General features: G+C 50.1%; 1 protein-coding gene across 1 annotated transcript in view; it reads left to right on the top strand.

Moving 5' to 3' along the window:
* Positions 1–8,455: 8,455 nt before the first annotated feature.
* The window catches only part of LOC308145512 (SRC kinase signaling inhibitor 1-like), a gene marked incomplete at its 3' end in the record, with an annotated part of 37,577 nt that continues 19,609 nt past the window's right edge, over positions 8,456–26,423 (top strand). Inside the window, 3 exon segments of the mRNA XM_080516976.1 lie at positions 8,456–8,755; positions 15,183–15,206; positions 25,653–25,854. Coding sequence (XP_080373102.1) covers positions 8,474–8,755; positions 15,183–15,206; positions 25,653–25,854 — 508 coding nt within the window. The 5' untranslated portion in view covers positions 8,456–8,473.

Raw genomic sequence — 26,423 nt, 5'->3', positions numbered from 1 at the left:
GTGTGTGTGTGTGTGTGTTCGCTGCGTCTCACTGTTACGTAACACTTTGCATTGTAATTAAATCACACAAACCCCGATGTGAAAATCTGTCGCTGCCGCTCGTGACGAACGACGATGAAGTGATTTAAGCAATTGAAATCGTGCGACGCGTCGTCGCCACGGCGACGGCCACGTTACATTGGCAAACTTGAGGGGAAATTCCTTCACGGCGTCTTTCAACCTCGACGTGTCGCGGGACGTCCGACACTCAACTCATCGGTGAGACGGAAACTCTGGAGCTGTTGACTTAACAGTTACTGTTTCACTAAACTCTCTTCAGCTGCAGTGAAGGGAGGGGGAGAGAGAGAGAGAGAGAGCGAGCGAGAGAGAGAGAGAGGCTCTGCAGCATCATAATAACATAGCCCACCTGCTCTGTGTGATTGTTTGTTTGTTTGTTTGTTTGTTTGAGCTGCTGACTGGATTCCCTTGAAATGCAGAAACATGGAGACGGTGTGAGGCTCGCCTCTCTCTCTCTCTCTCTCTCTCTCTCTCTCTCTCTGTATTCTGCTGCTCACTGTTACTCACTGCTGCTCACTTTTGCTCACTGCTGCTGCTCATTGCAGCTCGCTGCTGCTCGCTGTTGCTCGCTGTTGCTCGCTGCTGCTCGCTGCTGCTGCTCACTGTTGCTCACTGCTGCTGCTCACTGTTGCTCACTGCTGCTGCTCGCTGTTGCTCGCTGCTGCTCGCTGCTGCTGCTCACTGTTGCTCACTGCTGCTGCTCGCTGTTGCTCGCTGCTGCTCGCTGCTGCTGCTCACTGTTGCTCGCTGCTGCTGCTCACTGCTGCTGCTCACTTTTGCTCACTGCTGCTCACTGCTGCTGCTCACTTTTGCTCACTGCTGCTCACTGCTGCTGCTGCTGCGTCTCCATCTTTCAGTTGGGTTCTTTAAAAGCAGCAGGTCAGGCTCATCATCGGCGGCAATATAGATCCAGGAGGAGACGTTTATAGGATCAGAGAGGACGGGGAAGTGACGGATGATTGAACCTCCGCTCCCCCCCCCCCCCCCCCCCCTCCCCCCTCCTCCCGCACGCTGTCCTGAATTTTATTATTCACTTTGAAGGCGGATCATCAGATTTCAGATGTGCTGGGAGTGATGTCGGTATCTGCAGGGCGGCTGGTTCCCGGTGAAGCCGCTGACCTGGTTGGCTGGGATTTACCGAGACGGCGGCCAGAAGACGGGCGAATGTTGATACAGCGATAAATGTCAATGTTTACTGGCTGTGCAGCGGCGTCGCGCTGGATAAATGTCACACGGCTCCGTCACGTGGGATTTATTTGTGCTATAAATGTACCTGGTTTATTAAAGCCCTCGCCCCTCGTTTCATCCACGCTTAGCATTCAAGCTCACACTTTGCAAAAAAAAAAAAAAAAAACCTGGTTTCCTCCCTCTGCCTCCCAGAAAACTCAAAGTGGAGGATTGAGGGCAGACGAGTTAGCGTGGCGAGCGTCACGCCCCCTGCTGGCGGTCAGAGGAGGCGCTGGTGAGCGGCCATGTGTCCACCGGGGCCGGTGGAGGGCTGGACGCCCATCAAAGCCTCGGCTGACCTCCGGCCATGTGGACGAGGACGAGGAGGACGGGTTCCAGGCAGAGACGTCCTGGAAATAGAGTTAGCATGGCGGTCTGTGCAGTCAGGAACCGAACAACCGATTTAGTCTTTCTTTCTTTTGTTTTTTAAAAATTGAAAATGAGTTTGCAAAACTATTCTTCTGTAAATAGTGAAAATGCACAAAATAATAAGAGAAAACCTGCAACAAGGTGAAACGTAACAGTGACGAGCTGCAACTCCACAACAATCTTCATCGTGACGCCACAATTTCCAGAAAATAACTTGATCATGACGAGAAAAAAAATGGAGAAACACAGCAAGAGCTGCAACTCGCCTGCAAAAAATGTTCCTCCTCTTCCTCCTCCTCCTCCACCTCCTCCTCCTCTTCCTCCACCTCCTCCTCCTCCTCCTCCTCCTCCTCCTCCTCCTCCTCCTCCTCCTCCTCCTCCTCCTCCACATCTCAGACACGTTATCTCTCCTCTGGTTGTGAATTAATGAAGAAGAGTCTGAAGCAGAATCAAACTGTAGATCAAAGAAATGAAAGAGACATTTTCACTCTTCATTTGACCTGCAAACATGTTCTACCTGCTCCTCTAGAAACATGTTCTACCTGCCCCTCTAGAGTGAAACATGTTCTACCTGCTCCTCTAGAAACATGTTCTACCTGCCCCTCTAGAGTGAAACATGTTCTACCTGCTCCTCTAGAAACATGTTCTACCTGCCCCTCTAGAAATATGTTCTACCTGCTCCTCTAGAAACAGGTTCTACCTGCCCCTCTAGAGTGAAACATGTTCTACCTGCTCCTCTAGAAACAGGTTCTACCTGCCCCTCTAGAGTGAAACATGTTCTACCTGCTCCTCTAGAAACATGTTCTACCTGCCCCTCTAGAAACATGTTCTACCTGCCCCTCTAGAGTGAAACATGTTCTACCTGCTCCTCTAGAAACAGGTTCTACCTGCTCCTCTAGAAACATGTTCTACCTGCTCCTCTAGAAACAGGTTCTACCTGCCGCTCTAGAAACATGTTCTACCTGCTCCTCTAGAAACAGGTTCTACCTGCCCCTCTAGAGTGAAACATGTTCTACCTGCTCCTCTAGAAACATGTTCTACCTGCCCCTCTAGAAACAGGTTCTACCTGCTCCTCTAGAAACATGTTCTACCTGCTCCTCTAGAAACAGGTTCTACCTGCCGCTCTAGAAACATGTTCTACCTGCTCCTCTAGAAACAGGTTCTACCTGCCCCTCTAAAAACAGGTTCTACCTGCTTCTCTAGAAACATGTTCTACCTGCTCCTCTAGAAACAGGTTCTACCTGCTCCTCTAGAAACATGTTCTACCTGCTCCTCTAGAAACAGGTTCTACCTGCCGCTCTAGAAACATGTTCTACCTGCTCCTCTAGAAACAGGTTCTACCTGCCCCTCTAGAGTGAAACATGTTCTACCTGCTCCTCTAGAAACATGTTCTACCTGCCCCTCTAGAAACAGGTTCTACCTGCTCCTCTAGAAACATGTTCTACCTGCTCCTCTAGAAACAGGTTCTACCTGCCGCTCTAGAAACATGTTCTACCTGCTCCTCTAGAAACAGGTTCTACCTGCCCCTCTAAAAACAGGTTCTACCTGCTTCTCTAGAAACATGTTCTACCTGCTCCTCTAGAAACATGTTCTACCTGCTCCTCTAGAGTAAAAAATGTTCTACCTGCTCCTCGTTTGTTCCACGGTATGACAGTAAGGTTCCTGCAGCGCCACACGATGGCGACTGGCTGTAGTAGAGGCGGAACTCGTTCCAGATTGAGCCGCCCGGCGTTTACATTTAGATCTCGTTTGGGTTCCGTTTTAATTTCCGTGCCTCGGAGAGCTGGATGTTTTAATTTGTGCGTGGAGCAGCAGGGCGCCGTCTTTCTCTCCCGCCGCCGTGATTAACGGTCTCAGATGAGCGGCGATGGAAGCAGGAGGTGTGGCGAGTCGGCCGGTGGCGCCGAACCCACAACCCCAGACCGGCTGCAGTGATGTTTATATTTAGAAATGAAGCTGAGATGAATGGAGGTCGAGTGAGATCAGAGCAGCAAACAGTTGATCAAAGGGAAACAGACGGGAAGAAGAGAACGACAACAATGTTTTAATGAGATTAATCAGAAAACTGCTTCAAACTCTCCTGGAGACCATCGTTCACCATCGTTCACCATCGTTCACCAATAATTCACCAAACTGCTCGTTTTGGTGTAGAAACAACACTTTCAGTAATTTTCCCTGGTGAAAGGAGGAATTTGCCTTCCAGAGATGTGAACAGTCTTCAACTTGTTTCTCCTCCACGTTCACCAGGATGTTTCTCTACGTTCACCAGGATATTTCTCTACATTCACCAGGATATTTCTCTACATTCACCAGGATATTTCTCTACCTTCACCAGGATGTTTCTCTACCTTCACCAGAATGTTTCTCTACCTTCACCAGGATGTTTCTCTACCTTCACCAGAATGTTTCTCTTCCTTCACCAGGATGTTTCTCTACCTTCACCAGGATGTTTCTCTACCTTCACCAGGATGTTTCTCTAAATTCACCAGGATGTTTCTCTACGTTCACCAGAATGTTTCTCTACGTTCACCAGGATGTTTCTCTACGTTCACCAGGATGTTTCTCTAAATTCACCAGGATGTTTCTCTACGTTCACCAGGATGTTTCTCTACCTTCACCAGGATATTTCTCTAAATTCACCAGGACGTTTCTCTACCTTCACCAGGATATTTCTCTAAATTCACCAGGACGTTTCTCTACGTTCACCAGGATTTTTCTCCTCTACGTTCACCAGGATGTTTCTCTAAATTCACCAGGACGTTTCTCTACGTTCACCAGGATGTTTCTCTACGTTCACCAGGATGTTTCTCTACCTTCACCAGGATGTTTCTCTAAATTCACCAGGATGTTTCTCTACCTTCACCAGGATGTTTCTCTAAATTCACCAGAATGTTTCTCTACCTTCACCAGGATGTTTCTCTACATTCACCAGGATGTTTCTCTACGTTCACCAGGATGTTTCTCTACCTTCACCAGGATGTTTCTCTACGTTCACCAGGATGTTTCTCTTCATTCACCAGGATGTTTCTCTAAATTCACCAGGATGTTTCTCTTCATTCACCAGGATGTTTCTCCTCTTCATTCACCAGGATGTTTCTCCTCTTCATTCACCAGGATGTTTCTCCTCTTCATTCACCAGGATGTTTCTCCTCTTCATTCACCAGGATGTTTCTCCTCTACGTTCACCAGGATGTTTCTCTACCTTCACCAGGATGTTTCTCCTCTTCATTCACCAGGATGTTTCTCCTCTTCATTCACCAGGATGTTTCTCTAAATTCGCCAGGATGCTTCTCCTCTTCATTCACCAGGATGTTTCTCCTCTTCATTCACCAGGATGTTTCTCCTCTACGTTCACCAGGATGTTTCTCCTCTACGTTCACCAGGATGTTTCTCCTCTACGTTCACCAGGATGTTTCTCCTCTTCGTTCACCAGGATGTTTCTCCTCTTCATTCACCAGGATGTTTCTCCTCTTCATTCACCAGGATGTTTCTCCTCTACGTTCACCAGGATGTTTCTCTACCTTCACCAGGATGTTTCTCTACCTTCACCAGGATGTTTCTCTAAATTCACCAGGACGTTTCTCTACCTTCACCAGGATGTTTCTCTAAATTCACCAGGACGTTTCTCTACCTTCACCAGGATGTTTCTCTAAATTCACCAGGACGTTTCTCTACGTTCACCAGGATCTTTCTCTATCTTCACCAGGATGTTTCTCTACGTTCACGTGTACGAAGCTCGGCTCTCAAAGGTTTTGAAGCAAACCTGAGAGAAGCTCCGACGAGAAGAAATGATTGGACCTCAGTTCATAAATGAAAACATAAAACTAACAAATGGCCTCTGTCACACAGCAGCCAAGGACACACACACGCACACACACACACACACACACACACACACACACACACACACACACACACACACACACGGGCGTGTAATGAGAAATGTTTGGCCTTCAGCAGCTGTTTGGAAAGCGTCCTGGACACATGAAGTACGACTCCAGCAGCTCAGTGACCATCACTCACTGTTCCCTACACTGTAGTGCACAGTGTGTGTGTGTGTGTGTGTGTGTGTGTGTGTGTGTGTGTGTGTGTGTGTGTGTGTGTGTGTGTGTGTGTGTGTGTGTGTGTGTGTGTGTGTGTGTGTGTGTGTGTTTGGCTACTGGAATCTAGAATAAGGCTGGGGGCGGAGCTTCAGGGTACCCCCCCCTCCCCCCCCGAGGCTGGGGTCATTACGAGGTCATTGCTCATGCAGTAGTGAAACATGTTAAAGGCGTCGTAGTTTCCTGGTTGATAAATTCTTCTGTCAGTGTGAAAACGTCACGTCTTCATTCTGTGACTGAAACCGGTTCCGATAGAGGAATTTGCAAACCAGTGTAATGAACCACTTCTGCTTCACAGAAGATGCTCCGGTTTCAGATATTTAACACCAACAGGACAAAGTAACACAGCGAATATGTCGAGAAACGGTTTGATCACATGGTTCAGCACCTCTTTAATTAGAAAGATGGTGATTCAGTCCCTGTAATGTTCTGATTCTACTTTTCTACTAATCACACACATAACTAGACTTTAATCAAATTTGTCGCGGTTCAGATCATGCCGATGAGGCACATTTTGAACTGAACAGTGTCATAAAATACGATACTGATGTCATGTTCTGTACATAATAGAGATTTGACATACATTTGACGTGGTTTCAGACGAGGTATTGATCCTTCGACACGTGTGAGGACAGATTGAGAGGTTCAGGAGTTCTGGACATGTCGGAGACGAGTTCTGGACGAAGACGTTCGCCGAGACAAATGGTTGAATTGCTTCGAGTCGAGATCTCGGTCGGTGGAGGATCTGGAGGCTGAACCTGGTCCACCGTCACACACTCTCTCTGCTTTGAGCCAGAACGACCACCAGGGGTCAGTAGAGCTGCTGTGGTCTTGCCTGAGGAGGTTCAAACGAGCAACAGTCAAGTGTGCCTGGCCCGTAGGCTCCTGGGCAGGACAGATGTTCCTGTTGTTTCCAGCCGGGGGTGTGTTTGTGTTTTCCTGTGAAACAAATACAATCTGTGTGTGTTGGAGGGAGAGAGAGAGAGAGAGAGTTTGCTGTTAATACAGTGTGTGGTTGCTCAAGGGCAGTGGGTGCGTGGATGTTAGTGCCGCAGCGCTGGCACCTCTCACATTAACGCTCAGTCGACGCGCCTGGAGCTCTGACCTATTAACTGCTGTGTGTTTACACGCTGTGTGTGTGTGTGTGTGTGCAGTGATATTAGCATCATCCTCTCACAGTGTAATGAACACATGATCTGATCCTGCGGCTGCTGACTGAAACACACAAAACCAAAAGCGCCTTCAGCCTCTTTTACATTCATTTGTCTCGTCGAAGCCTCGTCGTTTCTCTTCACTGGTTTATTTTTCAGGAAGCGGCGAATCGAATCGAAGCCAATTTATGTTTCTATGTGGAGTTTTCATTATCTTGGTCCATCATTCTACCCTTAAAACCTGGACTGGAAACGCCCTGGGTACACAGTGGATTATATTGTGTTCTTCCCTTAAACTGAAGATTAAACACCTGGTATGCTAATCCAGGAACAGAAAGATATCCTGGTATGTTTATCCAGGTAACAGAGATATCCTGGTATGCTAATCCAGGTAACGGAGAGATATCCTGGTATGTTAATCCAGGTAACAGAAAGATATCCTGGTATGTTTATCCAGGTAACAGAGATATCCTGGTATGCTAATCCAGAGATATCCTGGTATGCTAATCCAGGTAACAGAGATATATCCTGGTATGCTAATCCAGAGATATCCTGGTATGTTAATCCAGGTAACAGAAAGATATCCTGGTATGTTTATCCAGGTAACAGAGATATCCTGGTATGCTAATCCAGAGATATCCTGGTATGCTAATCCAGGTAACAGAGAGATATCCAGGTATGTTAATCCAGGTAACAGAGATATATCCTGGTATGCTAATCCAGAGATATCCTGGTATGCTAATCCAGGTAACAGAGATATATCCTGGTATGCTAATCCAGAGATATCCTGGTATGTTAATCCAGGTAACAGAAAGATATCCTGGTATGTTTATCCAGGTAACAGAGATATCCTGGTATGCTAATCCAGAGATATCCTGGTATGCTAATCCAGGTAACAGAGAGATATCCAGGTATGTTAATCCAGGTAACAGAGATATATCCTGGTATGCTAATCCAGAGATATCCTGGTATGCTAATCCAGGTAACAGAGATATATCCTGGTATGCTAATCAGAGATATCCTGGTATGTTAATCCAGAGATATCCTGGTATGCTAATCCAGGTAACAGACACATATCTAGGTATGCTAATCCAGGTAACAGAGATATCCAGGCATGTTAATCCAGGTAACAGAGATATCCTGGTATGTTAATCCAGAGATATCCTGGTATGCTAATCCAGGTAACAGAGATATCCAGGTATGCTAATCCAGGTAACAGACACATATCCTGGTATGCTAATCCTGGGTCGTAGTCCAGGCCTCTGGTCCATAATGTGTCCGGCGTGTCCCGGATCGAGCTCCTGGTCTCCTCCGCTTCGTCCCAGGTGGACCTGTGAAGGGGGGAGACCCGGGACCGGCGAGACCAGAGACCTGGACACGACACCCTGACGGGAACGTAAAGCTAGCTTGTGTCTCTGCCTGGTACGACTGAGATGTACTGCTGTTCTCACGCCTCCACTTCCTGTCCCTCCTCTGTCCCGTCTCTCGGTCCTCACCCCCCCCCCCCCCCCCCCCCCACCCCGACACCCCCCCGACCCGGCTGCAGGTCGAGAGAAGCGAAAGGGCTCCATGATCTCCGCCGGCGATGCCGAGTTCCCGCGGGATTACCACACGCTGGCTGCCAGCGGCCGCGGGGTGCGCCGCTTCCCCGACAACGCCAACGGCGGCTTCACGTCGTCCTCGCTGGACCGCCGCCACAACTCGGTGGCCGCCAAGAGCCTGGAGGCCCTGAACAGCATCCACAAGGCGGACATCGAGCGGCAGCGCGACGCGCTGATGGACCTCCAGAAGAGCAAGTTCTGCAACAGCCCGGGCAGCCTGTCGCAGGGCGCCAACGCCGGCGGGCGACAGGTACGGTCACCGCACGGCACCACGCGACCCCACGCTCTCTCGGTGTGGGGGGGTTGTTGAACCGTTGAGCGTTCGGCCAGAGGTCTGGACGTTCGGACTGGTTCTCGGGAACGCGAAGTGCGTCTGAGCCTTCGGCGACGCGGCGTTTTTAAAACGAGCGGTAAAAAGACGAGCCGTCGCACAAACGTGAGCTGCTTCGCCGATTCTGTCGCTTCTTCCCGCGAACCGGCCGTTGATTGATTTCAAATTCAACGGCTGGACGGAGAGACTCTGCTTATCTCTCCCCCATCGTCCTCCACCTCCTCCTCTTCCTCGTCTTCCTCCTCTCTGTCCATGTGCTGCATCTGTTTACCCTCGTCACACCTGTCTCTTCCCTGATGGACTCAGGTGGATGAAGATAGAGTGAGACAGAGAGAGAGAGAGAGAGGAAGGGGGGAGGGATACAGGTGGAGTCTGCTGTTGTCATGGCAACCCCCCATTTCCCATATAAGGCAAGTGAGTGATATCATATGGTTGGCCATGGCTGAGCTTGGGTAGGGAGGCACAGGCTGTACCGAGTGGAGGCGAAGGAGCGACGGGGAGGATGGTTCCTATCGTTTAGGGACGAGGGAGGGGAGAGGAAGGAGGGGGGAGAGAGAGAGAGAGAGAGAGAGAGAGAGAGAGGAGGAGAAGAGGAGGGGGCACGAAGACGTACTAACCGCCTCTCAGGCGCCACTACGGGTACCAGCGAGGGGCGACTGTGGCAGATCCTCCGGGCGCGAGGAAGACACCGCGCCGCAGTGAAGGGAGAGGAGAGAGGGAGTGAGAGAGGGAGAGAGAGAGATGGAGAGCACACGAGCGATGGCGAGGGGGGAGGAGGAAGAGGGAGGTGTGTGGAGCGGCGGGAGGATGCGGCGTCATTAAGTGGCAGCAACGGTAACTCTCCTCTAACCCCGTCCTTACATCCACCGCCGAGGCATTTCTGCATGACGGAGAGCGCGTGTGTGCGTGTGTGTGTGCGTGGGTGCGTGCGTGTGTTATGTGTGTGTGTGTGTGCATGTGTGCGTGTGTGTGTGTGTGTTATGTGTGTGTGTGTGTGTGTGTGTGCGTGTGTGAGAGAGATGCAGGTAGACCTGATCGTCATCCTGCTCTGAACTGACAGTCCCAACGTTTTGGGGGAGAGGGGTGCGCTTGTTTTGCTGACCTGCAGGCGGTCACCAGGTGTGTCCGAGCTGCCGCTGCAGCCGTGCGCGCGTCGCGTCAAGTGTGGCGTGTGTGTGTGTGTGTGTGGTGTGCGTGTGTGTGTGTTGTGTGTGGACGAGTGAGTGCACGTGTGTTGATGTGGGCTGAGGGTGGAGGTGGGTGGAGAGGAGAAGGTGGGCACAAAGATGGCTACTTGGCATGGCAGGTCATTCCTAACCCCCCCCCCCCCCCCCCCCCCCCCCCCCCCCCATCTGTCTCTGTGCAAATATGAGCCTCCGGATTTCAGCTGAAGTGATTGAGAGACATGGTGGGCAGTCGTCACTGAGTCACAGCTGGGGGTGGGGTGGGGTGGGGTGGGGGGGGGGGGGGGTGGTGTTGGCGGAGACTGGTTTACGTCCCAAGAGAGGTCTGCTTGTTCGCATGAACCCCTCTGTGGGGAGGGGGGTTGGGGAATGGGGGGGGGGGGCGGAATCCTGAGGATTACTTCACATGAGAGTCGCCTGCATCAGCTGATTGTTAATATCTGACAGGATGCTGATCATCACATCGCCCATTTCCCACTTGTCAGCCTGTAATTACCAAACCGCCGCGTGAAGCGGCTTCAAAGCGGCGCGCAGGCGGCAGCTGGAGGTAACAGAGGTTGTTAGTTTTTATATATTTGAGGAGCGATCCCAGAGGGGAATTAGATTTCCCGTGGAAGAGCAAAGTGGGAAAGTTGTCTGACGCGAGTTTAATAAGCGACGGGGAAAGTCGCTCGTCTGTGTCGGCAGCTTGTCGGGGAGCCGCCGACCGATTGTGATTCTGATCCGTCGCAAAACGAGCTCCGACACGACGAGCAAATAAAAAAAGAATCCCCCCCCCCCCCCGACAAGCTGCTTTTCAAAAGCGGCACTTTGTGCTCATGTTGGATTCCGGTGACTGAATAAAACTGGAGTCTTGACGCCTCGTTGATGTCGGATCGTAAACGGGAAGAATGTCGCAGCCCGTAGGAACGCCGCGTTCAGGCTGCAGTTCTGGATCAGGCAAGGCAAGGTACTTACATCTTGCCTTGCCTGATCCAGAACCGCCTTTAAGGCGGTTCTGGATCAGGCAAGGCAAGATGTAAGTACCTTGCCTTGCCACGCCTGGCCGTGAGCGGTTGCGTGCGTCGTACGTTGCACACACGGTAAGTGAATTACACGTGTTTACGACGTACGACGTCCGTGCGATTGCCGCGTCATCCGACGGAGGCTGTACTTACACGTACGGCGTCCGTACTCACCTGCATGTTGTAAGCGCGACGAACGTGCGTTTTTTTTTCCGCCCGATGTCCCGGCTGCGGCCTCCAGATGGCGCCCCTTCCACCGTGATACCGCAGGCAGGGTTGCCAGATATGAATCAATGTTTCCAGCTCAAACAATGTAAAAAATACCGCACTTCAATAAAAACCAGCCCAGATTCCAGCCTGTGCAGGAATCATGTTAAACCGTCAAGCTGTATGATTACGAAACACACAAATTCACCAAATAAACAATTAAAAGGTGAGAGGATTTGACTCCCCGATTGGGGGGGGGGGGGGGGAGACCTGCCATATCTGGCAACGTGGTACTAACGTGATCCTGGAGCCGTCACAGCAAAACACATTCAAAGTCTCAGACAACGGTAAACATTTTTGCACAATTCATTGATTAATAATTAAGATATTTTTGTTGAAAACCTTTTATATTGAGCTTTTCTTTTTTTCTTTTTTTTTTTTTTAAACTTTTTTGGGTTGAAAAATACAATAGTGTACACGTAGGATAGTGTACATATCACATCCTTTTCTTTTTTCTTTTTAAATAATAAAAATAGCAAGAACAATAGAACACAGTCTCTGACAGCAATATAATAATCAAATACTGCGAATGTAAAGTACAAAGTAAACAACAAAAGAAAAGAGAAAAAAATAAAATAATAATTAAATTAAATTAAACATGAATAGGATAAGTAATAGCAATAATGATTTTAGAAAATAACAGTAACCACAACAATGACTAAGTAATAATAATGACAATAATAATTAAACGGGTGTATAGACAAGTATATATATAAATATAAATATATAAATATATATATAAAACTAAAACAAAAATATTGAGCTTTTCAACTGCGTGAGCAGCCCCAAAGCACTTTACATCATCAAGGACATTCACCCATATACGTGGCCATGCCAGGCCTTGCTCAAAGGCCACTTCGGCATACACGCCGGGAGAGATGGGAATTGAACCTGCAGCCTTCCTACTGTAAGACGATCGCCCAACCGACCGAGCCGTGCTGCAGTTGTCGGTATTGAAACTCCAGGAAACTCGACAGCCCCATTTATACAACTACAAGCGGGACTCGTGCTCGTAACGGGTTTGATTTGGACTTCAAAATAACGATGAGTCGATTGAGTCTTGATTTATTTACTGCAGAAAAGATTTAGAATAAGATTGATCTTCTCATTGGCCTTCCTCCACTCTGGTTCCTCAGCCATTAAAACCAACACTGACAACATAAAATAGAGGTTAAAACTAAACAAAACAGCTCAGTAACATGACGCCACACTATGACAAACGATATGCAGCAAAAACTTCGACATAAACTACTACATTTATAGACAAAACAGCACGATGTTGCGGCAGTGAATCAGTGAATTCCCATACAACTTAGCTTCCGCCATTAAAACCAACACTGAGGAGTAGAAGGGGAGGAAGGATGGAGGCCCGGGAGGGACAAACAAGACAACAAGAGCTCAAAAAGGCGATTCAAAAATAAAGCAAAATCAGTCAAATATTGGCAATGAAAATAAACTATTGAGATAAAAGTCACAAATACTTAACATAACAGTAACAAGCATGAATTGAAAATAATAATTAATAAAATGCATTTTCCCCATAAAACTTAGCTTTCGCCATTAAAACCAACACTGAGGAGCAGAACCGGAGGAACGACGGCGGCCCGGGAGGGACAAACGAGACAGAGTGCAAAAAGGCGATTCAAAAATAAAGCAAAATCAGTCAAACGTTGGCAATGAAAATAAACTATTGAGATAAAAGTCACAAATACTTAACATAACAATAACAAGCATGAAATGAAAATAATAATTAATAAAATGCATTTTTAACTCCGTTACACTTGTGCAGCGCCGTCGTAGAAATGAGGCTTCAGACGTGTTGATTGGCGGATTATAGTTACTAAGTGAGGAGTTCTAGAATCTGGTTAGAACTCTGAATCGGAGGTTTCTGTTGCAGGATTTATTCTCGAACGCAGACGGCAGCCTTGGCGTCACGTGGGCGTTTGTTTCCTCTGTGAACTTTCTCATTCAAACCCTGAATATCTGATGTAGCGGATGTATTTTCCCTGTGAAACCCGGCGCGGCGTCTCGCTCCATCGAGTCGCTGCAGATCGTTTGTTGTGACAGACGTTTTGCAGCTTTGTGGCGCCGAAACCACCCGAGATGTAAAACGTGAGACGGCAGCCTGCAGACGCGTAACGCCGTCGACTGGATGTGTTGGAAAACCAGGAGGAGCTTCGCTGTCGCAAACCGAACACGCGAAGCCTCCCTGATTAAAAAAAAAACAACAACAGAAAGACTCTACCACACTACGACGAACCATCGTCTACTTATTCCCGGTTTCACAGTTTGATCACTTAGCCTCTGTCATATCGTGATTATTTATTCACTGTACAAAGAGCACCAGGGGCATCGGGCCGTCAGGAAGCTGCTCGGGCCGACGGGACTATTTTTAGGTTCCCGCTAAGAAACTAAATATAAATAAAGTGAGAAATCAAAGTAAAGGGAGAGAGTTTCTGGGCCGAGGAGAAGCGATCGGCCTCGGCGGAGAATCACAAGGACACTCGCGTTCACCGCCGCCATCTTTTGTTGTGGCTGTTGATATTATGTGGAGAGGATGTGAAAGGAAGATGTGAAAGGAATATGTTGAAAGGTTCGCTCAGCTCATCGAGTCAGTCGACGAGTGGAGGCCGTTCAGGGAAAGAGCAGTGCTTTTATTCTCCGTCCGCCCTTCGTTCAGGAAGAACGTCGGTTTGTGTCGTAGCTTGAAGCTGAAAATCTGATTCACTTCAGGTAGAGTTCACAAGAGAGTCACGGATTAATCCAGCTTTGATATGTACGGCGCATTAGGGCGTTAGCACGTTAGCTCATTAGCTCTAGTAACATCCGTACAGCACGTCAGTGCGTTACCTTCAGTAGTATGCATATAGCACGTTAGCTCATTAGCTTGTTCGCTCCAGTACTATACAGTACTAGTACTCAAGTACAGCGTGTTAGCTTTACTAACATACATCAAGCATGTTAGCTCGTTAGGTCTCGTAATCCATGGTCACCACCGACCAACAAAGGCTAGGAACTACGACTACTTCTACCTTATTAGCTCCAGTAACATATTACAGCACGCCAGTGCGTTACCTTTAGTAGTATACGTACAGCACGCTAGCTCATTGGCTTGTTCACTCCAGTACTATAAGTACAGCGTGTTAGCTTTTGTAACATACTTAGAGCACGCTAGCTCATTAGCTGTCGTAACATACGTACAGCACGTTAGCTCGTTAGGTTTAGTAATCCATGGTCACCCCCGACCAACAAAGGCTAAGAACTACGACTGCTTCTGCCTTGTTAGCTGTAGTAACATACATACAGCCATTAGCAGGCTAGCGCTACTAACATTCGTAGCTACAGCACGTCGAGGTCGGTGGATGAAATCTGAACGATGTCGTCAGCTTGTTTAAATGTTTAAAACTGACCTACTGAACGTTTCCAGTGTACATCACCTGAGTAGACATTATTGATCGTCTCCTGATCCGCTCTCGTGGGGGGGGGTTGTTGGTGGTGTCTAATCGGGGGTGTTTTCAGGAGCCGCCTGGGTCGACGTCGTTGGCGCCGCGAAGTCTCGGTAAACATTTGATTAATTGCCGAGAAGCGATTGCAAGCAATTAAAGTCACATTACGTTGGTGGTGAAGGACGACGCAAGCTAATCGAGCTGTCAACGTCGTAATTAGCAGGAAGTTTTCCCTGTCGCGACGTTTCCTCCGCGGGCGTCGCGCACCGGGTTTCCTCGCTAGGTTTCCTCCGTTCGGTGGTCGGAGGGGTTTGTGTCAGTCGTGGTCGTTTTCCTGCATCCGGGTTCAAAATAAACTGGTTATTTGAAGCTGAACTGAACAAACAGTCTAACTTTCTCTTTCTGTTTCTCCCCCCCCCCACCCCATCCCCCCCCCCCCCAACAGCAGCCAAACTACTGGAGCTTCAAGGTCAGTGCTCTCTGTGTGTGTGTGTGTGTGTGTGTGTGTGTGTGTGTGTGTGTGTGTGTGTGTGTGTGTGTGTGTGTGTGTGTGTGTGTGTGTGTGTGTGTGTGTGTGTGTGTGTGTGTGTGTTTAATAGGATAACTCCATTGTTGTGTCCCTGCATGGCGACTTGTGTTTTCTTCTGCTCTGCTGGTGTTTTGGGATTTTTTTTCTGCGAGCTGCGACGTTTCTGCCTCGTCATGTGACCACGTCCACAACAATGGAGACTGAAGGATGTGAATCATGTCGCCCTATGTTTGGAACCATGGATTGATTGATTGATTGACTGACTGACTGACTGACTGACTGACTGACTGACATTGTAAAACAGGAGTAACATGCAGAGTTAATGGACCCAGAAATGTTACAGAACTCCATGTTTGGCCTGGACGGTTCACGTCGGCAGCAAAGAAGTAGTTTGAGGATTTGAGATCCATGACTGGATCAGAACATCTCCAGACCTGCTCCTGCTGGGAGCCGGTCCTGGTCTGGGAGCCGGTCCTGGTCTGGGATTGCGTTCCCAGCAGATCGCAGGATGTGCAGAATAAACGATCCAGAGTAAAGCAGAATCCATTTTAATCTGGCCACTTCACGACCGTAGACATTTGCCTCGGAGGAAGAAGGTTAAACTGGTTCCTGCCTCCTGCAGCTCTTTTCTCTGCTGCTGCAGCTTCCTAATCCTCCGTGTGGATTCAGTGCAGCAACGCCGTCATGGCGGCTTTCCAGGCCCGCTGGAGCTTGACTGCACAGGAAACTCTGAGCCAATCAGCAGGCTGCAGGCGGTAATCCTTCACTACATGAAGACTTTGTTTTAACGCTACAGGTTTGTTTTTAACGCCGTAACAGACTCACAGCGTCAGTAGGATCCAGAGCTCCAGGTGTGCATGAGGGGGATGTGCAGCGGCAGAAGATATTTACAGGTCCTTGACTGTTTGCACACGTCTCAGTGCACTTAGTCTCGTCACAGACACACTTTATATGTCAGCTAAACCAGCCCCAAACAGTCAACGAAACAAACAATCCACTGCCCTGCTGGTTTTGGCTTTAAACACGAGGAGCACAATGATCCTGGTGGCGTTTTGTGGATTAATGTGAAGCTGCTGTGAGTTTAAACAACGTGAGCTCTGGGGGATCAAACATGGCCGAAATATAAGTGTCGTCGTTCCGTCTCACCTCGACTGTAACAGAGGAAGATCAGCTGTGAATCGTTATTGGTTCCGACTGCCACTGAAGTTACAATGCTGATTGTGGAGACCTGGAGTAATGATGCTGGTTATTAAAACCTGGAATAACGATGCTGATTGTTGAGACCTGGAGTAACGATGTTGATTGTTGAGACCTGGAGTAACGATGCTGATTATTAAAACCGGGAGTAACGATGCTGATTGTTGAGACCTGGAGCAACGATGCTGATTATTAAAACCTGGAGTCCCGATGTTGATTGTTGAGACCTGGAGTAACGATGCTGATTATTAAAACCTGGAGTAACGATGCTGATTGTTGAGACCTGGAGCAACAATGCTGATTATTAAAACCTGGAGTCACGATGTTGATTGTTGAGACCTGGAGTAACGATACTGATTATTAAAACCTGGAGTAATGATGCTGATTGTTGAGACCTGGAGTAACGATGCTGATTATTAAAACCTGGAGTAACGATGCTGATTGTTGAGACCTGGAGCAACGATGCTGATTGTTCAGACATGGTGTGGCCTCGGCGCAACCACAGGGAGATTGTTCTCTTGTTATGTGCTGGCCTCAGCACTTCCTGCCGCCTCCAGCATCTTAACCAGAAAGTGTTCTAATAATGTGAGCGGCTCTTTGCTCTTCACCCCGCTGACGCAGCAGATTCAACCCCAGACGGAGCTGCAGCTTCAGAATTAAACGGGATGTAAAACGTTTCTTTATTCTGCATGAGAACGTGTGAAGGATGAAAGCAAAGCTAACAGAGAGCGACGCTGCAGAGATGCTCCTCTCCTGTGATTGGCCGCTTGTGTCCTGAGGCTGGTCGGAGGTTTCATTGGCCGACTTGGACGTCTGGATTTTCCCGGTTTTGTTCTCTGGATCTCAGTTCTGTTGTTCTGGATATGAACTCTGCTCTCTGGGTACCGATACTGCTATTTGAGTTCTGTTAATATATGTATATGTTTATTTCGGTTCTGCTCCGTATCTGGTTTTCGCTCTGACTCACTTCCTGTTAGCATTAGCATTAGCATGATGACTCCCTGTTGACTGGAGGAAAATACAGATTACAGAGCATCTTCCACCACCTTTACACCTCCCAAATGGTTTCAATGTCACATAAAAACCACTTGCTTATGTTTTTCAAATGGACTAAAATAGTAACATGGATAGAATAAATTAGGAGTTAAAATCATCCAAGTGGGACAAAAAAAACAAAAAACAAATCAACGTCATGTCTATAGACGGTCCTTCACAGTGAGTCTATTGATCACGGAGAAGCAGGTCAGGTTCAGTAACTAACAAAGTAACTAGAGAAATGTATTTTACTTTGTCGGATGACGCAGTTCTTGCAGCGTCGCGGCGACATATGCTCGTTGTGTTTGGTGTCGCGGCGCTCGCTGACAGCCGCTCTCGTCGCATCGCTCTCGTCGGAAGCTGGTGACAACAAACATGCTGCTCCTCTTCGCCCGTCGCCTCCGATTTGTTCCCGCGCCGCAGCCCGCGCACGATTGGCCGCCGCCGCTCGTCCTCCCGGGGCGTCTCGCCGCCTCTTCTGATGCAACACAAACCCTGCAGCACACAGTGTGTGTGTGTGTGTGTGTGTGTGTGTGTGTGTGTGTGTGTGTGTGTGTGTGTGTGTGTGTGTGTGTGTGTGTGTGTGTGTGTGTGTGTGTGTGTGTGTGTGTGTGTGTGTGTGCGTGCGTGCGTGCGTGCGTGCGTGCGTGCGTGCGTGCGTGCGTGCGTGCGTGCGTGCGTGTGTGTGTGCGTGTGGGGGGGGGGTTTAGTGAGTCCCCCACCACTCCCCTTTGATGTTTCACTGCCTCACTAAATACACACACACACACACACACACACACACACACACACACACACACACACACACGCTCACGTGTCTTGCTCGGTGGTTTGTGTGCCGGGATTCAAACAGCAGCCTGACTCTGTCAGAGGAACAATGGAGCTCCGAGCTGCAGAGTTTCTTCTCTCTCCTCCCGACTCGTCTTTTTCAAACGCCGCCGCTCCTTTTCACCGCCTCCGTCTTCCGGCGTGAAGCGTCCGGAGCGGCGGCGGCGGCGGGCAGCCTTTAGTCTCGGTTCTGCGCCTTGTTGGTTGTTCTGGAGGAACGTGGCTCGCCGTGGACGATGCTGAACGTTCACACACACACACACACACACACACACACTCAGCAGCAATCTTACCGTGTCACCTGCCAGTGCCTTGCTTCACTTCCTCGCTGGCGGTGGAGAAGATAAAGACGCTGTGTTGGTAATTCTCTGCCAGAATGAGATTTTTGTTGACAAGACATGAGAAGACGAGTGGCCGTTCCATCCATCTGATTCTAAACCTTAACGCACCATCTAGTGGTACAAAGTGGTATTACAGCGCTAGGTGGCGGGCGAGATGGTTCTCGGTTGTTTCTTTCTATCTTGAAACCCATGTTAGATAAGTGTTCAACATACTGTGGCAGAGAAAAGACTAGAGTGTTCACGCCAGTGTGATGTTTAGGGAGCTGTCATTCGCCTGACTGCCTCAGCTCTTGAGCCTGGCACTCAGAAACCTCTCCAGGTAGACGCAGAGACGACGTGTCCACAGCCGGAGACCCCCGGTCTCTGGCTGGTTGAGGAGGTTCTCGTGTTCTGATTTTTCTCACGGACAAGTTGACGCAAATCTTTAGTTGTTCTTTTTTTCAGCGTCGTTGCTGAAGCTGAAAGTCGGTCGCCGCGGCAACCAGCAGCCTCAGCAAAATAAAGAATCATCTGCAAATGTTCACAACACGTGAATCTCTCATTGTTGAGGGAGGATTTGGGTCCCGTGGGAGCTGGAAGCTTTGCAAGTCGTGCGTTTCACAGCGAACACGTGACGGCTAAAGTGGCCATGTTTGGTTGTTGTCGGCGCGGCGGCGGCGGCGCGGCGGCCTCGCGCTGTTTGCCGGCTGATACGGAGCTCGCTGGAAAAATCACTATTCCCCAATCGCACTCGGAGAACAGTGGCGGTGTTTCCCCGCTTCTGAAAAGGCTTTAGGAGGCCGACCGCTGCAGCGTTTCCCCCGGCCGGATCCACGCCTGGCGGCGCGCCGGCGGCTTATTGACGCTCCCGCCATCTGCCAAACCAGCGGAGTCGGCGCAAAGCGAGAACAGGAGGAAGTTCCCACCAGATCTCAGTTAAAAAAACAACGTGATCCTTCAGTCCAGGCCGCAGAAACCCTGCAGATTGAAGCAGAGCCGAATGTCGTTGTTTACTCTTTGTTCTCGAGTGGCGGCAACGTTTTTACTACGACGTGTCACAAAACACACGAGTCGCTTTTCTGCAACTCAAACCTCCAGCGGAACTCGTGAGACTCTCACTGTCCTGCATCGTGAGACGTCTCCACTGCACAGCGGTGGACCTGCTGGGAGGAAGCTGGAATAGATTAGACCTCTCCACCCTCACATTTAGCGCCGACTCATGATTTCAGGATATTAAGAAAGGCTTCTCAATCAGCCCTGGAGCAAGGCACTTAACGCCCAGCTGGGAACCAAGGAGCTCCGAGTGAGCGTGAGGCGAGGAGTGGGTGATCCTCTCCTCTCCTCTCCCCTCCTCTCCTCTCCTCTCCTCTCCTCCTCTCCTCTCCCCTCCCCTCGTCTCCTCTCCTCTCCTCTCCTCTCCTCTCCCCTCCCCTCCCCCCCCCTCCCCTCCCCTCCTCTCCTCTCCTCTCCTCTCCTCTCCTCTCCTCTCCTCTCCCCTCCCCTCCCCTCCCCTCCCCTCCCCTCATCTCCCCTCGTCTCCTCTCCTCTCCTCACCTCTCCTCTCCTCTCCTCTCCTCTCCCCTCTCCTCTCCTCTCCTCTCCTCTCCTCTCCTCTCCTCTCCTCTCTTCTCCTCCTCTCCCCTCCCATCTTCTCCCGTCTTCTCCTCTCCTCTCCTCTCCTCTCCTCTCCCCTCTCCCCTCTCCTCTCCTCCCCTCCTCTCCTCTCCTCTCCCCTCCCCTCCCCTCCCCTCCCCTCCCCTCCCCTCTCCTCCTCTCCCCTCCTCTCCTCTCCCCTCCCCTCCCCTCCTCTCCCCTCCCCTCCTCTCCTCTCCTCTCCTCTCTTCTCCTCTCTTCTCCTCCTCTCCCCTCCCATCTTCTCCCGTCTTCTCCTCTCCTCTCCTCTCCCGTCTTCTCCCCTCCTCTCCCCTCCTCTCCCGTCCTCTCCTCTCCCCTCCTCTCCTCTCCTCTCCTCTCCCCTCCTCGCCACGTTGATGCGGTGCGAACAGCCATGAAATGTGGGGTTCAGGGTGGCAGCTGTGTGGAGAAGGGGCCACGCCACAGCTGCTTCATCACCCCCCCCCCCCCCCCCCCCCCCCCCTCGAAGTGGCTGCTGGGAATTCTGGAAGTGTGGTTTCAGATGTGGGAGGTGGAGTTACTCCTCCTGCACCACCCAGGCGAGGTTCCTGTATCGCGGGAGCGTTTCACGATGCACGACGGAGAGGTGAGAGTCTGACACGGGAGCTGGTATTAACTTTACTCGGTTCAACGTGGTTTTGTTAAGCTGAGTTTGAGCTGCTCTGGTCTTCTGTGTCGCTGATGTCGGGGCTTTTTCATCAACTTTCATTTGTTTTACTTCAGTTATTCAGCCTGCATGACGACAAGAGCTACTTCCCTTTCTTCTGTTCCTGCTACTGAATGTCATTGTAGTTTCCTGTGATGAAAACGGTGGAGTTTTGTACCTAAGGCAATGAAAATGTTCAAGAAAACGTCGGCCGTTGCGTGCAGCCCAAGCCCCCGGTCTCATTTCAAGACCAACACATGGCGTAAATCACTGACCAATCAGCAAACTGCTCCGTGCTACTCCTCCTTACCGGACCCGTTCTGTCGTGCTGGGTACCCCCAATGAAAGGGTGGTGAAAAATCGTAACCCTTTACGGTTGTCCATCTACAACTGGTGCAGGTTGGACGCACGAAAACCCGAACTGTCCCGGCACATTGTGTGCAGTGGAAACGGAGATCTAGATGGATGAAGTGGTGTCGTTTGGTGGTTCGGTCAAACCAGGACTTGTTGCCAGGCAACACACCTGCGATCAGGTAGATCAGCTCATGATCTTCGCGAGATTGAATCCATCATTCTGAAGACCTGTTGTGGTTCCTGGTGGGCGATTGCAGAAACAGTCAAGAGAGTTTGATGTCACATTTAAACCAAGAGGAAGTGTCACAGAGTCAGTGTTTCCATGGTAACCACTGAGAGGTGATCTATGAACACAGTTTGACTGATCGATTGCTCAAAAGTACAGATGTGTTTCTGCACCAGATTCCCAGTTTTTGGCAGGAAGTCTCAGAGTCGACGCTGCGAGTTGGAATATCTTTCTCTGTCTTTCTGCGGAAAGCGTCCGAACAGGAAGTGTTGCCTTGTCCCGTGGAGTCTCTGGTGGTTCTGGTCTCACAGCTTCAAAAAGACACAGCTTCAGGCTGAGCAGGTTAAACCGTGAAGAGGTGAAGAGGTGACGCTGTTGACCTCTGATGATGAGCTGCTCTCACACGAGACGAGCTGGTTTGAACCGGAGGGGATTTTCACACATTTCCAGCTCCAGAGGTGGAATTACTCTCAACGTATCAACAGAATTGTTGTCTCGACAACAGCTGTGCAAAAGAAACGACGTGAAATAAACGCTTTGTGTGTGATAGAAGAGCCGCAGTGGAGACATTTCACCACCACACAGTGTTCAGTGTTGAGTGACAACCACAGCTGGAGGACGAGTCGCCTGCTGCAGAGGCAGATTCCGGCTGTTCTCTCACTCCTGACTCGGGCGGCATTCACTTCCTCAGTTTGGGTGGTGTACGGCTGGCGGTGTCCTGGGGTGGTGGTGTAAGGCTGGTGGTGTAAAGACCCCCTGCATGCTCCCTTTTTGGAGCTATAACAACAAGAAGAAAATGCAGCAGTGACGTCAGCCAGGACTGTTCATACACCGGGGCGAAGCTGTCACAGGCCACGCCCCCTCGCAGCAGGCCATGCCCCCTCACAACAGCCACACATCTGTGAAGCGGCATTTTAACTTTAAGAAAGTTTATTTCTCGCCTCCAATGCTTTCAGAAACACATTTCTTGAGTTTTTGTCCGAGCGGCGATGTTGGTCTGGTTTTAACAGCAGGAACTGAGTGATGCGTTCAGGTGTATCACGTAAGTCCGCCCTCCGACATGTTGAAAGAGAGAAATCAACCTTTAGGCTGTTTTTTTGTTTGTTTTTTTTGTAATAAGCTGATGAGGCTCCAAGTATCACCAAACAGGAGGTGGAGGCAGGTGGAGGCAGGTGGAGGCAGGTGGAGTGGTGTCTGGATCACAGAGTTATAAGAATATAAAACAATCCGCCTCCTTTGTTTGATCAACAATTAAAACCCGATTCTTTGAATAATGGCCCCCATTACCCACAATCCTCCTCTCCTGTTAACGGCGGTTACGCCGCAGTTTCACACTCAGAAGTGTGTTGGTGACGTCTGCCAGATGTTCACCGCTGTAAATCTGTCCGGTGTGTGAGTGTGTGTGAGTGTGTGTGTGTGTGTGTGTGTGTGTGTGTGCACTGTGCCATCAAGGCTTCTGGGTTCTGGGTTAAAGCACTCTGGAATTTCAAAACTTTGTCAGGGAATTAGAAAGGGTAGAGGGGAGACCACAAACTACGTACGATGGGGAGCCGGGAAAGAGAGTTTCCGCTGGTAGAAGCCACTTTTTTCTTGCTCTTCGAAGAAGTTGTGGGGGGGGAGCGGGCGGGGGGATTCCCAAAAATCCAAATACAACAAGTCATACAACTCATCTTTGTGCAGAACATCCCATTGGCAATGCACAACACTCTATCTGGGTGATTTACCGGAAAGAGTGACGGTACACGATAGACGCCCGCTGAAAATACTAATTGCTGCAGCAAAGAAAGCAGTAACTGATAAATGGTTGCAGAAAGATTCACCTCCACTCGGTAATTGGCTTGAAGTCATCAAGGAGATTCGTGAGATGGAAGGACTGACCTTCTTACCGCGCCTGCAAAAAGGAGTCGCACATCGCAAAATGGACTGAATTAAAGATTTATTTTCAGATATGAGATCACCTCCCTGTTGCTCCCTCATCCCACACATGCATACATTACCTGTGTGCAATAATTAAACTCAAAATGCCGTGATCAAATTCTATAAGAATGTTCATTATAGGAGATTTAGTGGAAAACAATAGCCTGGCCACTGAGATGACACTGTTCTGGTGTTTATGTTTCTGTACACCCTGCATTTCCTTGTGCTCATGTAAAAGAAAAAACTAATACATTTCAAGAATAAAAAAAAAAAAAAACAACAACATTTCAGTTACAGCCTCTCTCCTTATGCTCATTCACATTAATAGAAAAACATCAAGTTCCTTCCAAGTAGCTTGAGAATGAATCATCACATAGTAATACTAGTTTGTTAATAGTATATTGTTGTTTTTAGCACTTATTATTACTACCACTACTACTACTACTACTACTATGTGACCCCACCCCGGGGGGGGGGCAGTTGAAGCTCCGGCCGGCGCCTCGCTCAGTATTCCGCTCGCCGCGTCTCCTCCAGGACTTCCATCATGGTTATTAAGCGTTTGATGCAGCGTCAGGAACGATTCCTCATCAGTCCAATAAAACGCAGAAGACGAAAGAAGCGAGACGATTTCAGCTTTTAATCTCCCGAGTGCGGACGTGCCGAGGAATGCTGATGCTCTGCACGGCGGCGGTGGCGGCGCCGCTGCTGCTCATCACCGCTCAAACTGCACCGAGACGCTTTTTCATACTCTATTTCCCTGTTTGTGTGTTTGCTGTGGTAATATAAACACTTGGACTCTCCGCCGTGACGCTGCAAATCAATTTCAGCTGTGAAACTGCAGCTCAGATCTGGTGAGATGTGAGAAATCTTCCCTTGTTTCCCGTCGCTTTCGTCCACCGATCGCTGAGTCGCAGCCGCCGACTCGTTCGTCCAACTTCTGGATCAATTTATGCAAATCAGACGCTCAGACGGGTGAGATCCAGCTGACGGAGGGGGGAGGACAGAGGCAACTGGACTGGTGAGGACAGGTGAGGACAGGGGCACCGGGACAGTTCAGGACAGGTGAGGACAGGGTCACCTGGACAAGTGAGGACAGTTGACAGGGTCACCTGGACAAGTGAGGACAGTGTCACCTGAACAGTTCAGGACAGGTGAGGACAGGTTCACCTGGACAAGTGAGGACAGGTTCACCTGGACAGCTCAGGACAGGTGAGGACAGGTCCACCTGGACAGCTCAGGACAGGTGAGGACAGGTTCACCTGGACAGTTCAGGACAGGTGAGGACAGGTTCACCTGGACAAGTGAGGACAGGTGACGACAGTGTCAACTGGACAAGTGAGGACAGGTGAGGACAGGGTCACCTGGACAGTTCAGGACAGAGGACAGTGTCACCTAGACAGCTCAGGACAGGTGAGGACAGGGTCACCTGGACAGCTCAGGACAGGTGAGGACAGTGTCACCTGGATAGCTCAGGACAGGTGAGGACAGGTTCACCTGGACAGTTCAGGACAGGTGAGGACAGGTTCACCTGGACAAGTGAGGACAGGTGAGGACAGTGTCAACTGGACAAGTGAGGACAGGTGAGGACAGGGTCACCTGGACAGTTCAGGACAGAGGACAGTGTCACCTAGACAGCTCAGGACAGGTGAGGACAGGGTCACCTGGACAGTTCAGGACAGAGGACAGTGTCACCTAGACAGCTCAGGACAGGTGAGGACAGTGTCACCTGGACAGCTCAGGACAGGTGAGGACAGGTCCACCTGTCACCTATTTAATTCTAGTGAGACTTTACATGGAGACACTGTAAAAAAAAAAAAGACGTCTTGATTTCATCCTCTACTTTCTTGTTCTGATTTATTGTCAGAATATTGAGTGAAAGTGAAAAAGACTCCCTGGAATCCTTGAGTCAGTGTTCAACCGTCCTCAGACTCGTCCGTCTCCACAGCGTCCTCTCGTCTCTCAGTGGGTTTAAACTGTTTTGTGTCTCTTCTGGGGCTGCAGGAGGGACGTGGGCGATCAGGGTGGGACTCTGCTGGGACATGAAGACGTCCAGACGTTTGTTTTGTCGCTGCTTTGTGCTGAAAGCTGTTTCTTGGTGTCCCGAGGTCATTTGTTCTCCGTGTTCCTCGTCGTCGTTTTGCCGAGTCGTGCTTTGTTTCCCGTATCTCCGCCCTTCATCACGTTTCTTCCCCCGTTATCTCCTGACCTCTTGTCTCTTTTCCCCGCAGTCTCGAACGCCTCGCGTCACACGCCTGAGCCCGACGCAGCCGGCGCTCGCCGACCAGGCCAGCAGGGTTTCCTTCGCCTCGGCCGAGAACCTGGAGACCATGTCGGAGTCCGACGTCCCCATCGGCTTCAACCGGATGAACCGGCTGCGCCAGAGCCTCCCGCTGGCCCGCTCCTCCAGCCAGGCCAAGCTGCGGGCGCCAGGTCAGTTCACGACGCCGCGGGGCGCCAGGTCGGTTCATGACGCCGCGGGCGCCATGTCAGTTCACGACTCCGCGGGGCGCCAGGTCGGTTCACGACGCCCCGGGCGCCAGGTCGGTTCACGACGCCGCGGGGCGCCAGGTCGGTTCACGACGCCGCGGGGCGCCAGGTCGGTTCACGACGCCGCGGGCGCCAGGTCGGTTCACGACGCCCCGGGCGCCAGGTCGGTTCACGACGCCCCGGGCGCCAGGTCGGTTCACGACGCCCCGGGCGCCAGGTCATCCATCCAGTGTTAATCTGGTGAAGCCAGCAAGTGTTAATCTGGTGAAGCTGGCCAGTGTTAATCTGGTGAAGTCATCCACTGTTAATCTGGTGAAGCTGGCGAGTGTTAATCTGGTGAAGTCATCCAATGTTAATCTGGTGAAGCCGGCGAGTGTTAATCTGGTGAAGCCGGTAAGTGTTGATCTGGTGAAGCTGGCGAGTGTTAATCTGGCGAAGTCATTCAGTGTTAATCTGGTGAAGCCATCCAGTGTTATCTGGAGAAGCCAGTGAGTGTTAATCTGGTTAAACTG

The sequence above is a fragment of the Blennius ocellaris genome, assembly GCF_963422515.1.
Source record: "Blennius ocellaris genome assembly, chromosome: 21".
In the NCBI taxonomy this organism is placed as follows: domain Eukaryota; kingdom Metazoa; phylum Chordata; class Actinopteri; order Blenniiformes; family Blenniidae; genus Blennius; species Blennius ocellaris.
Note: the sequence above shows the minus strand (reverse complement) of the source record. Positions and strands in the feature narration are given on the sequence as shown.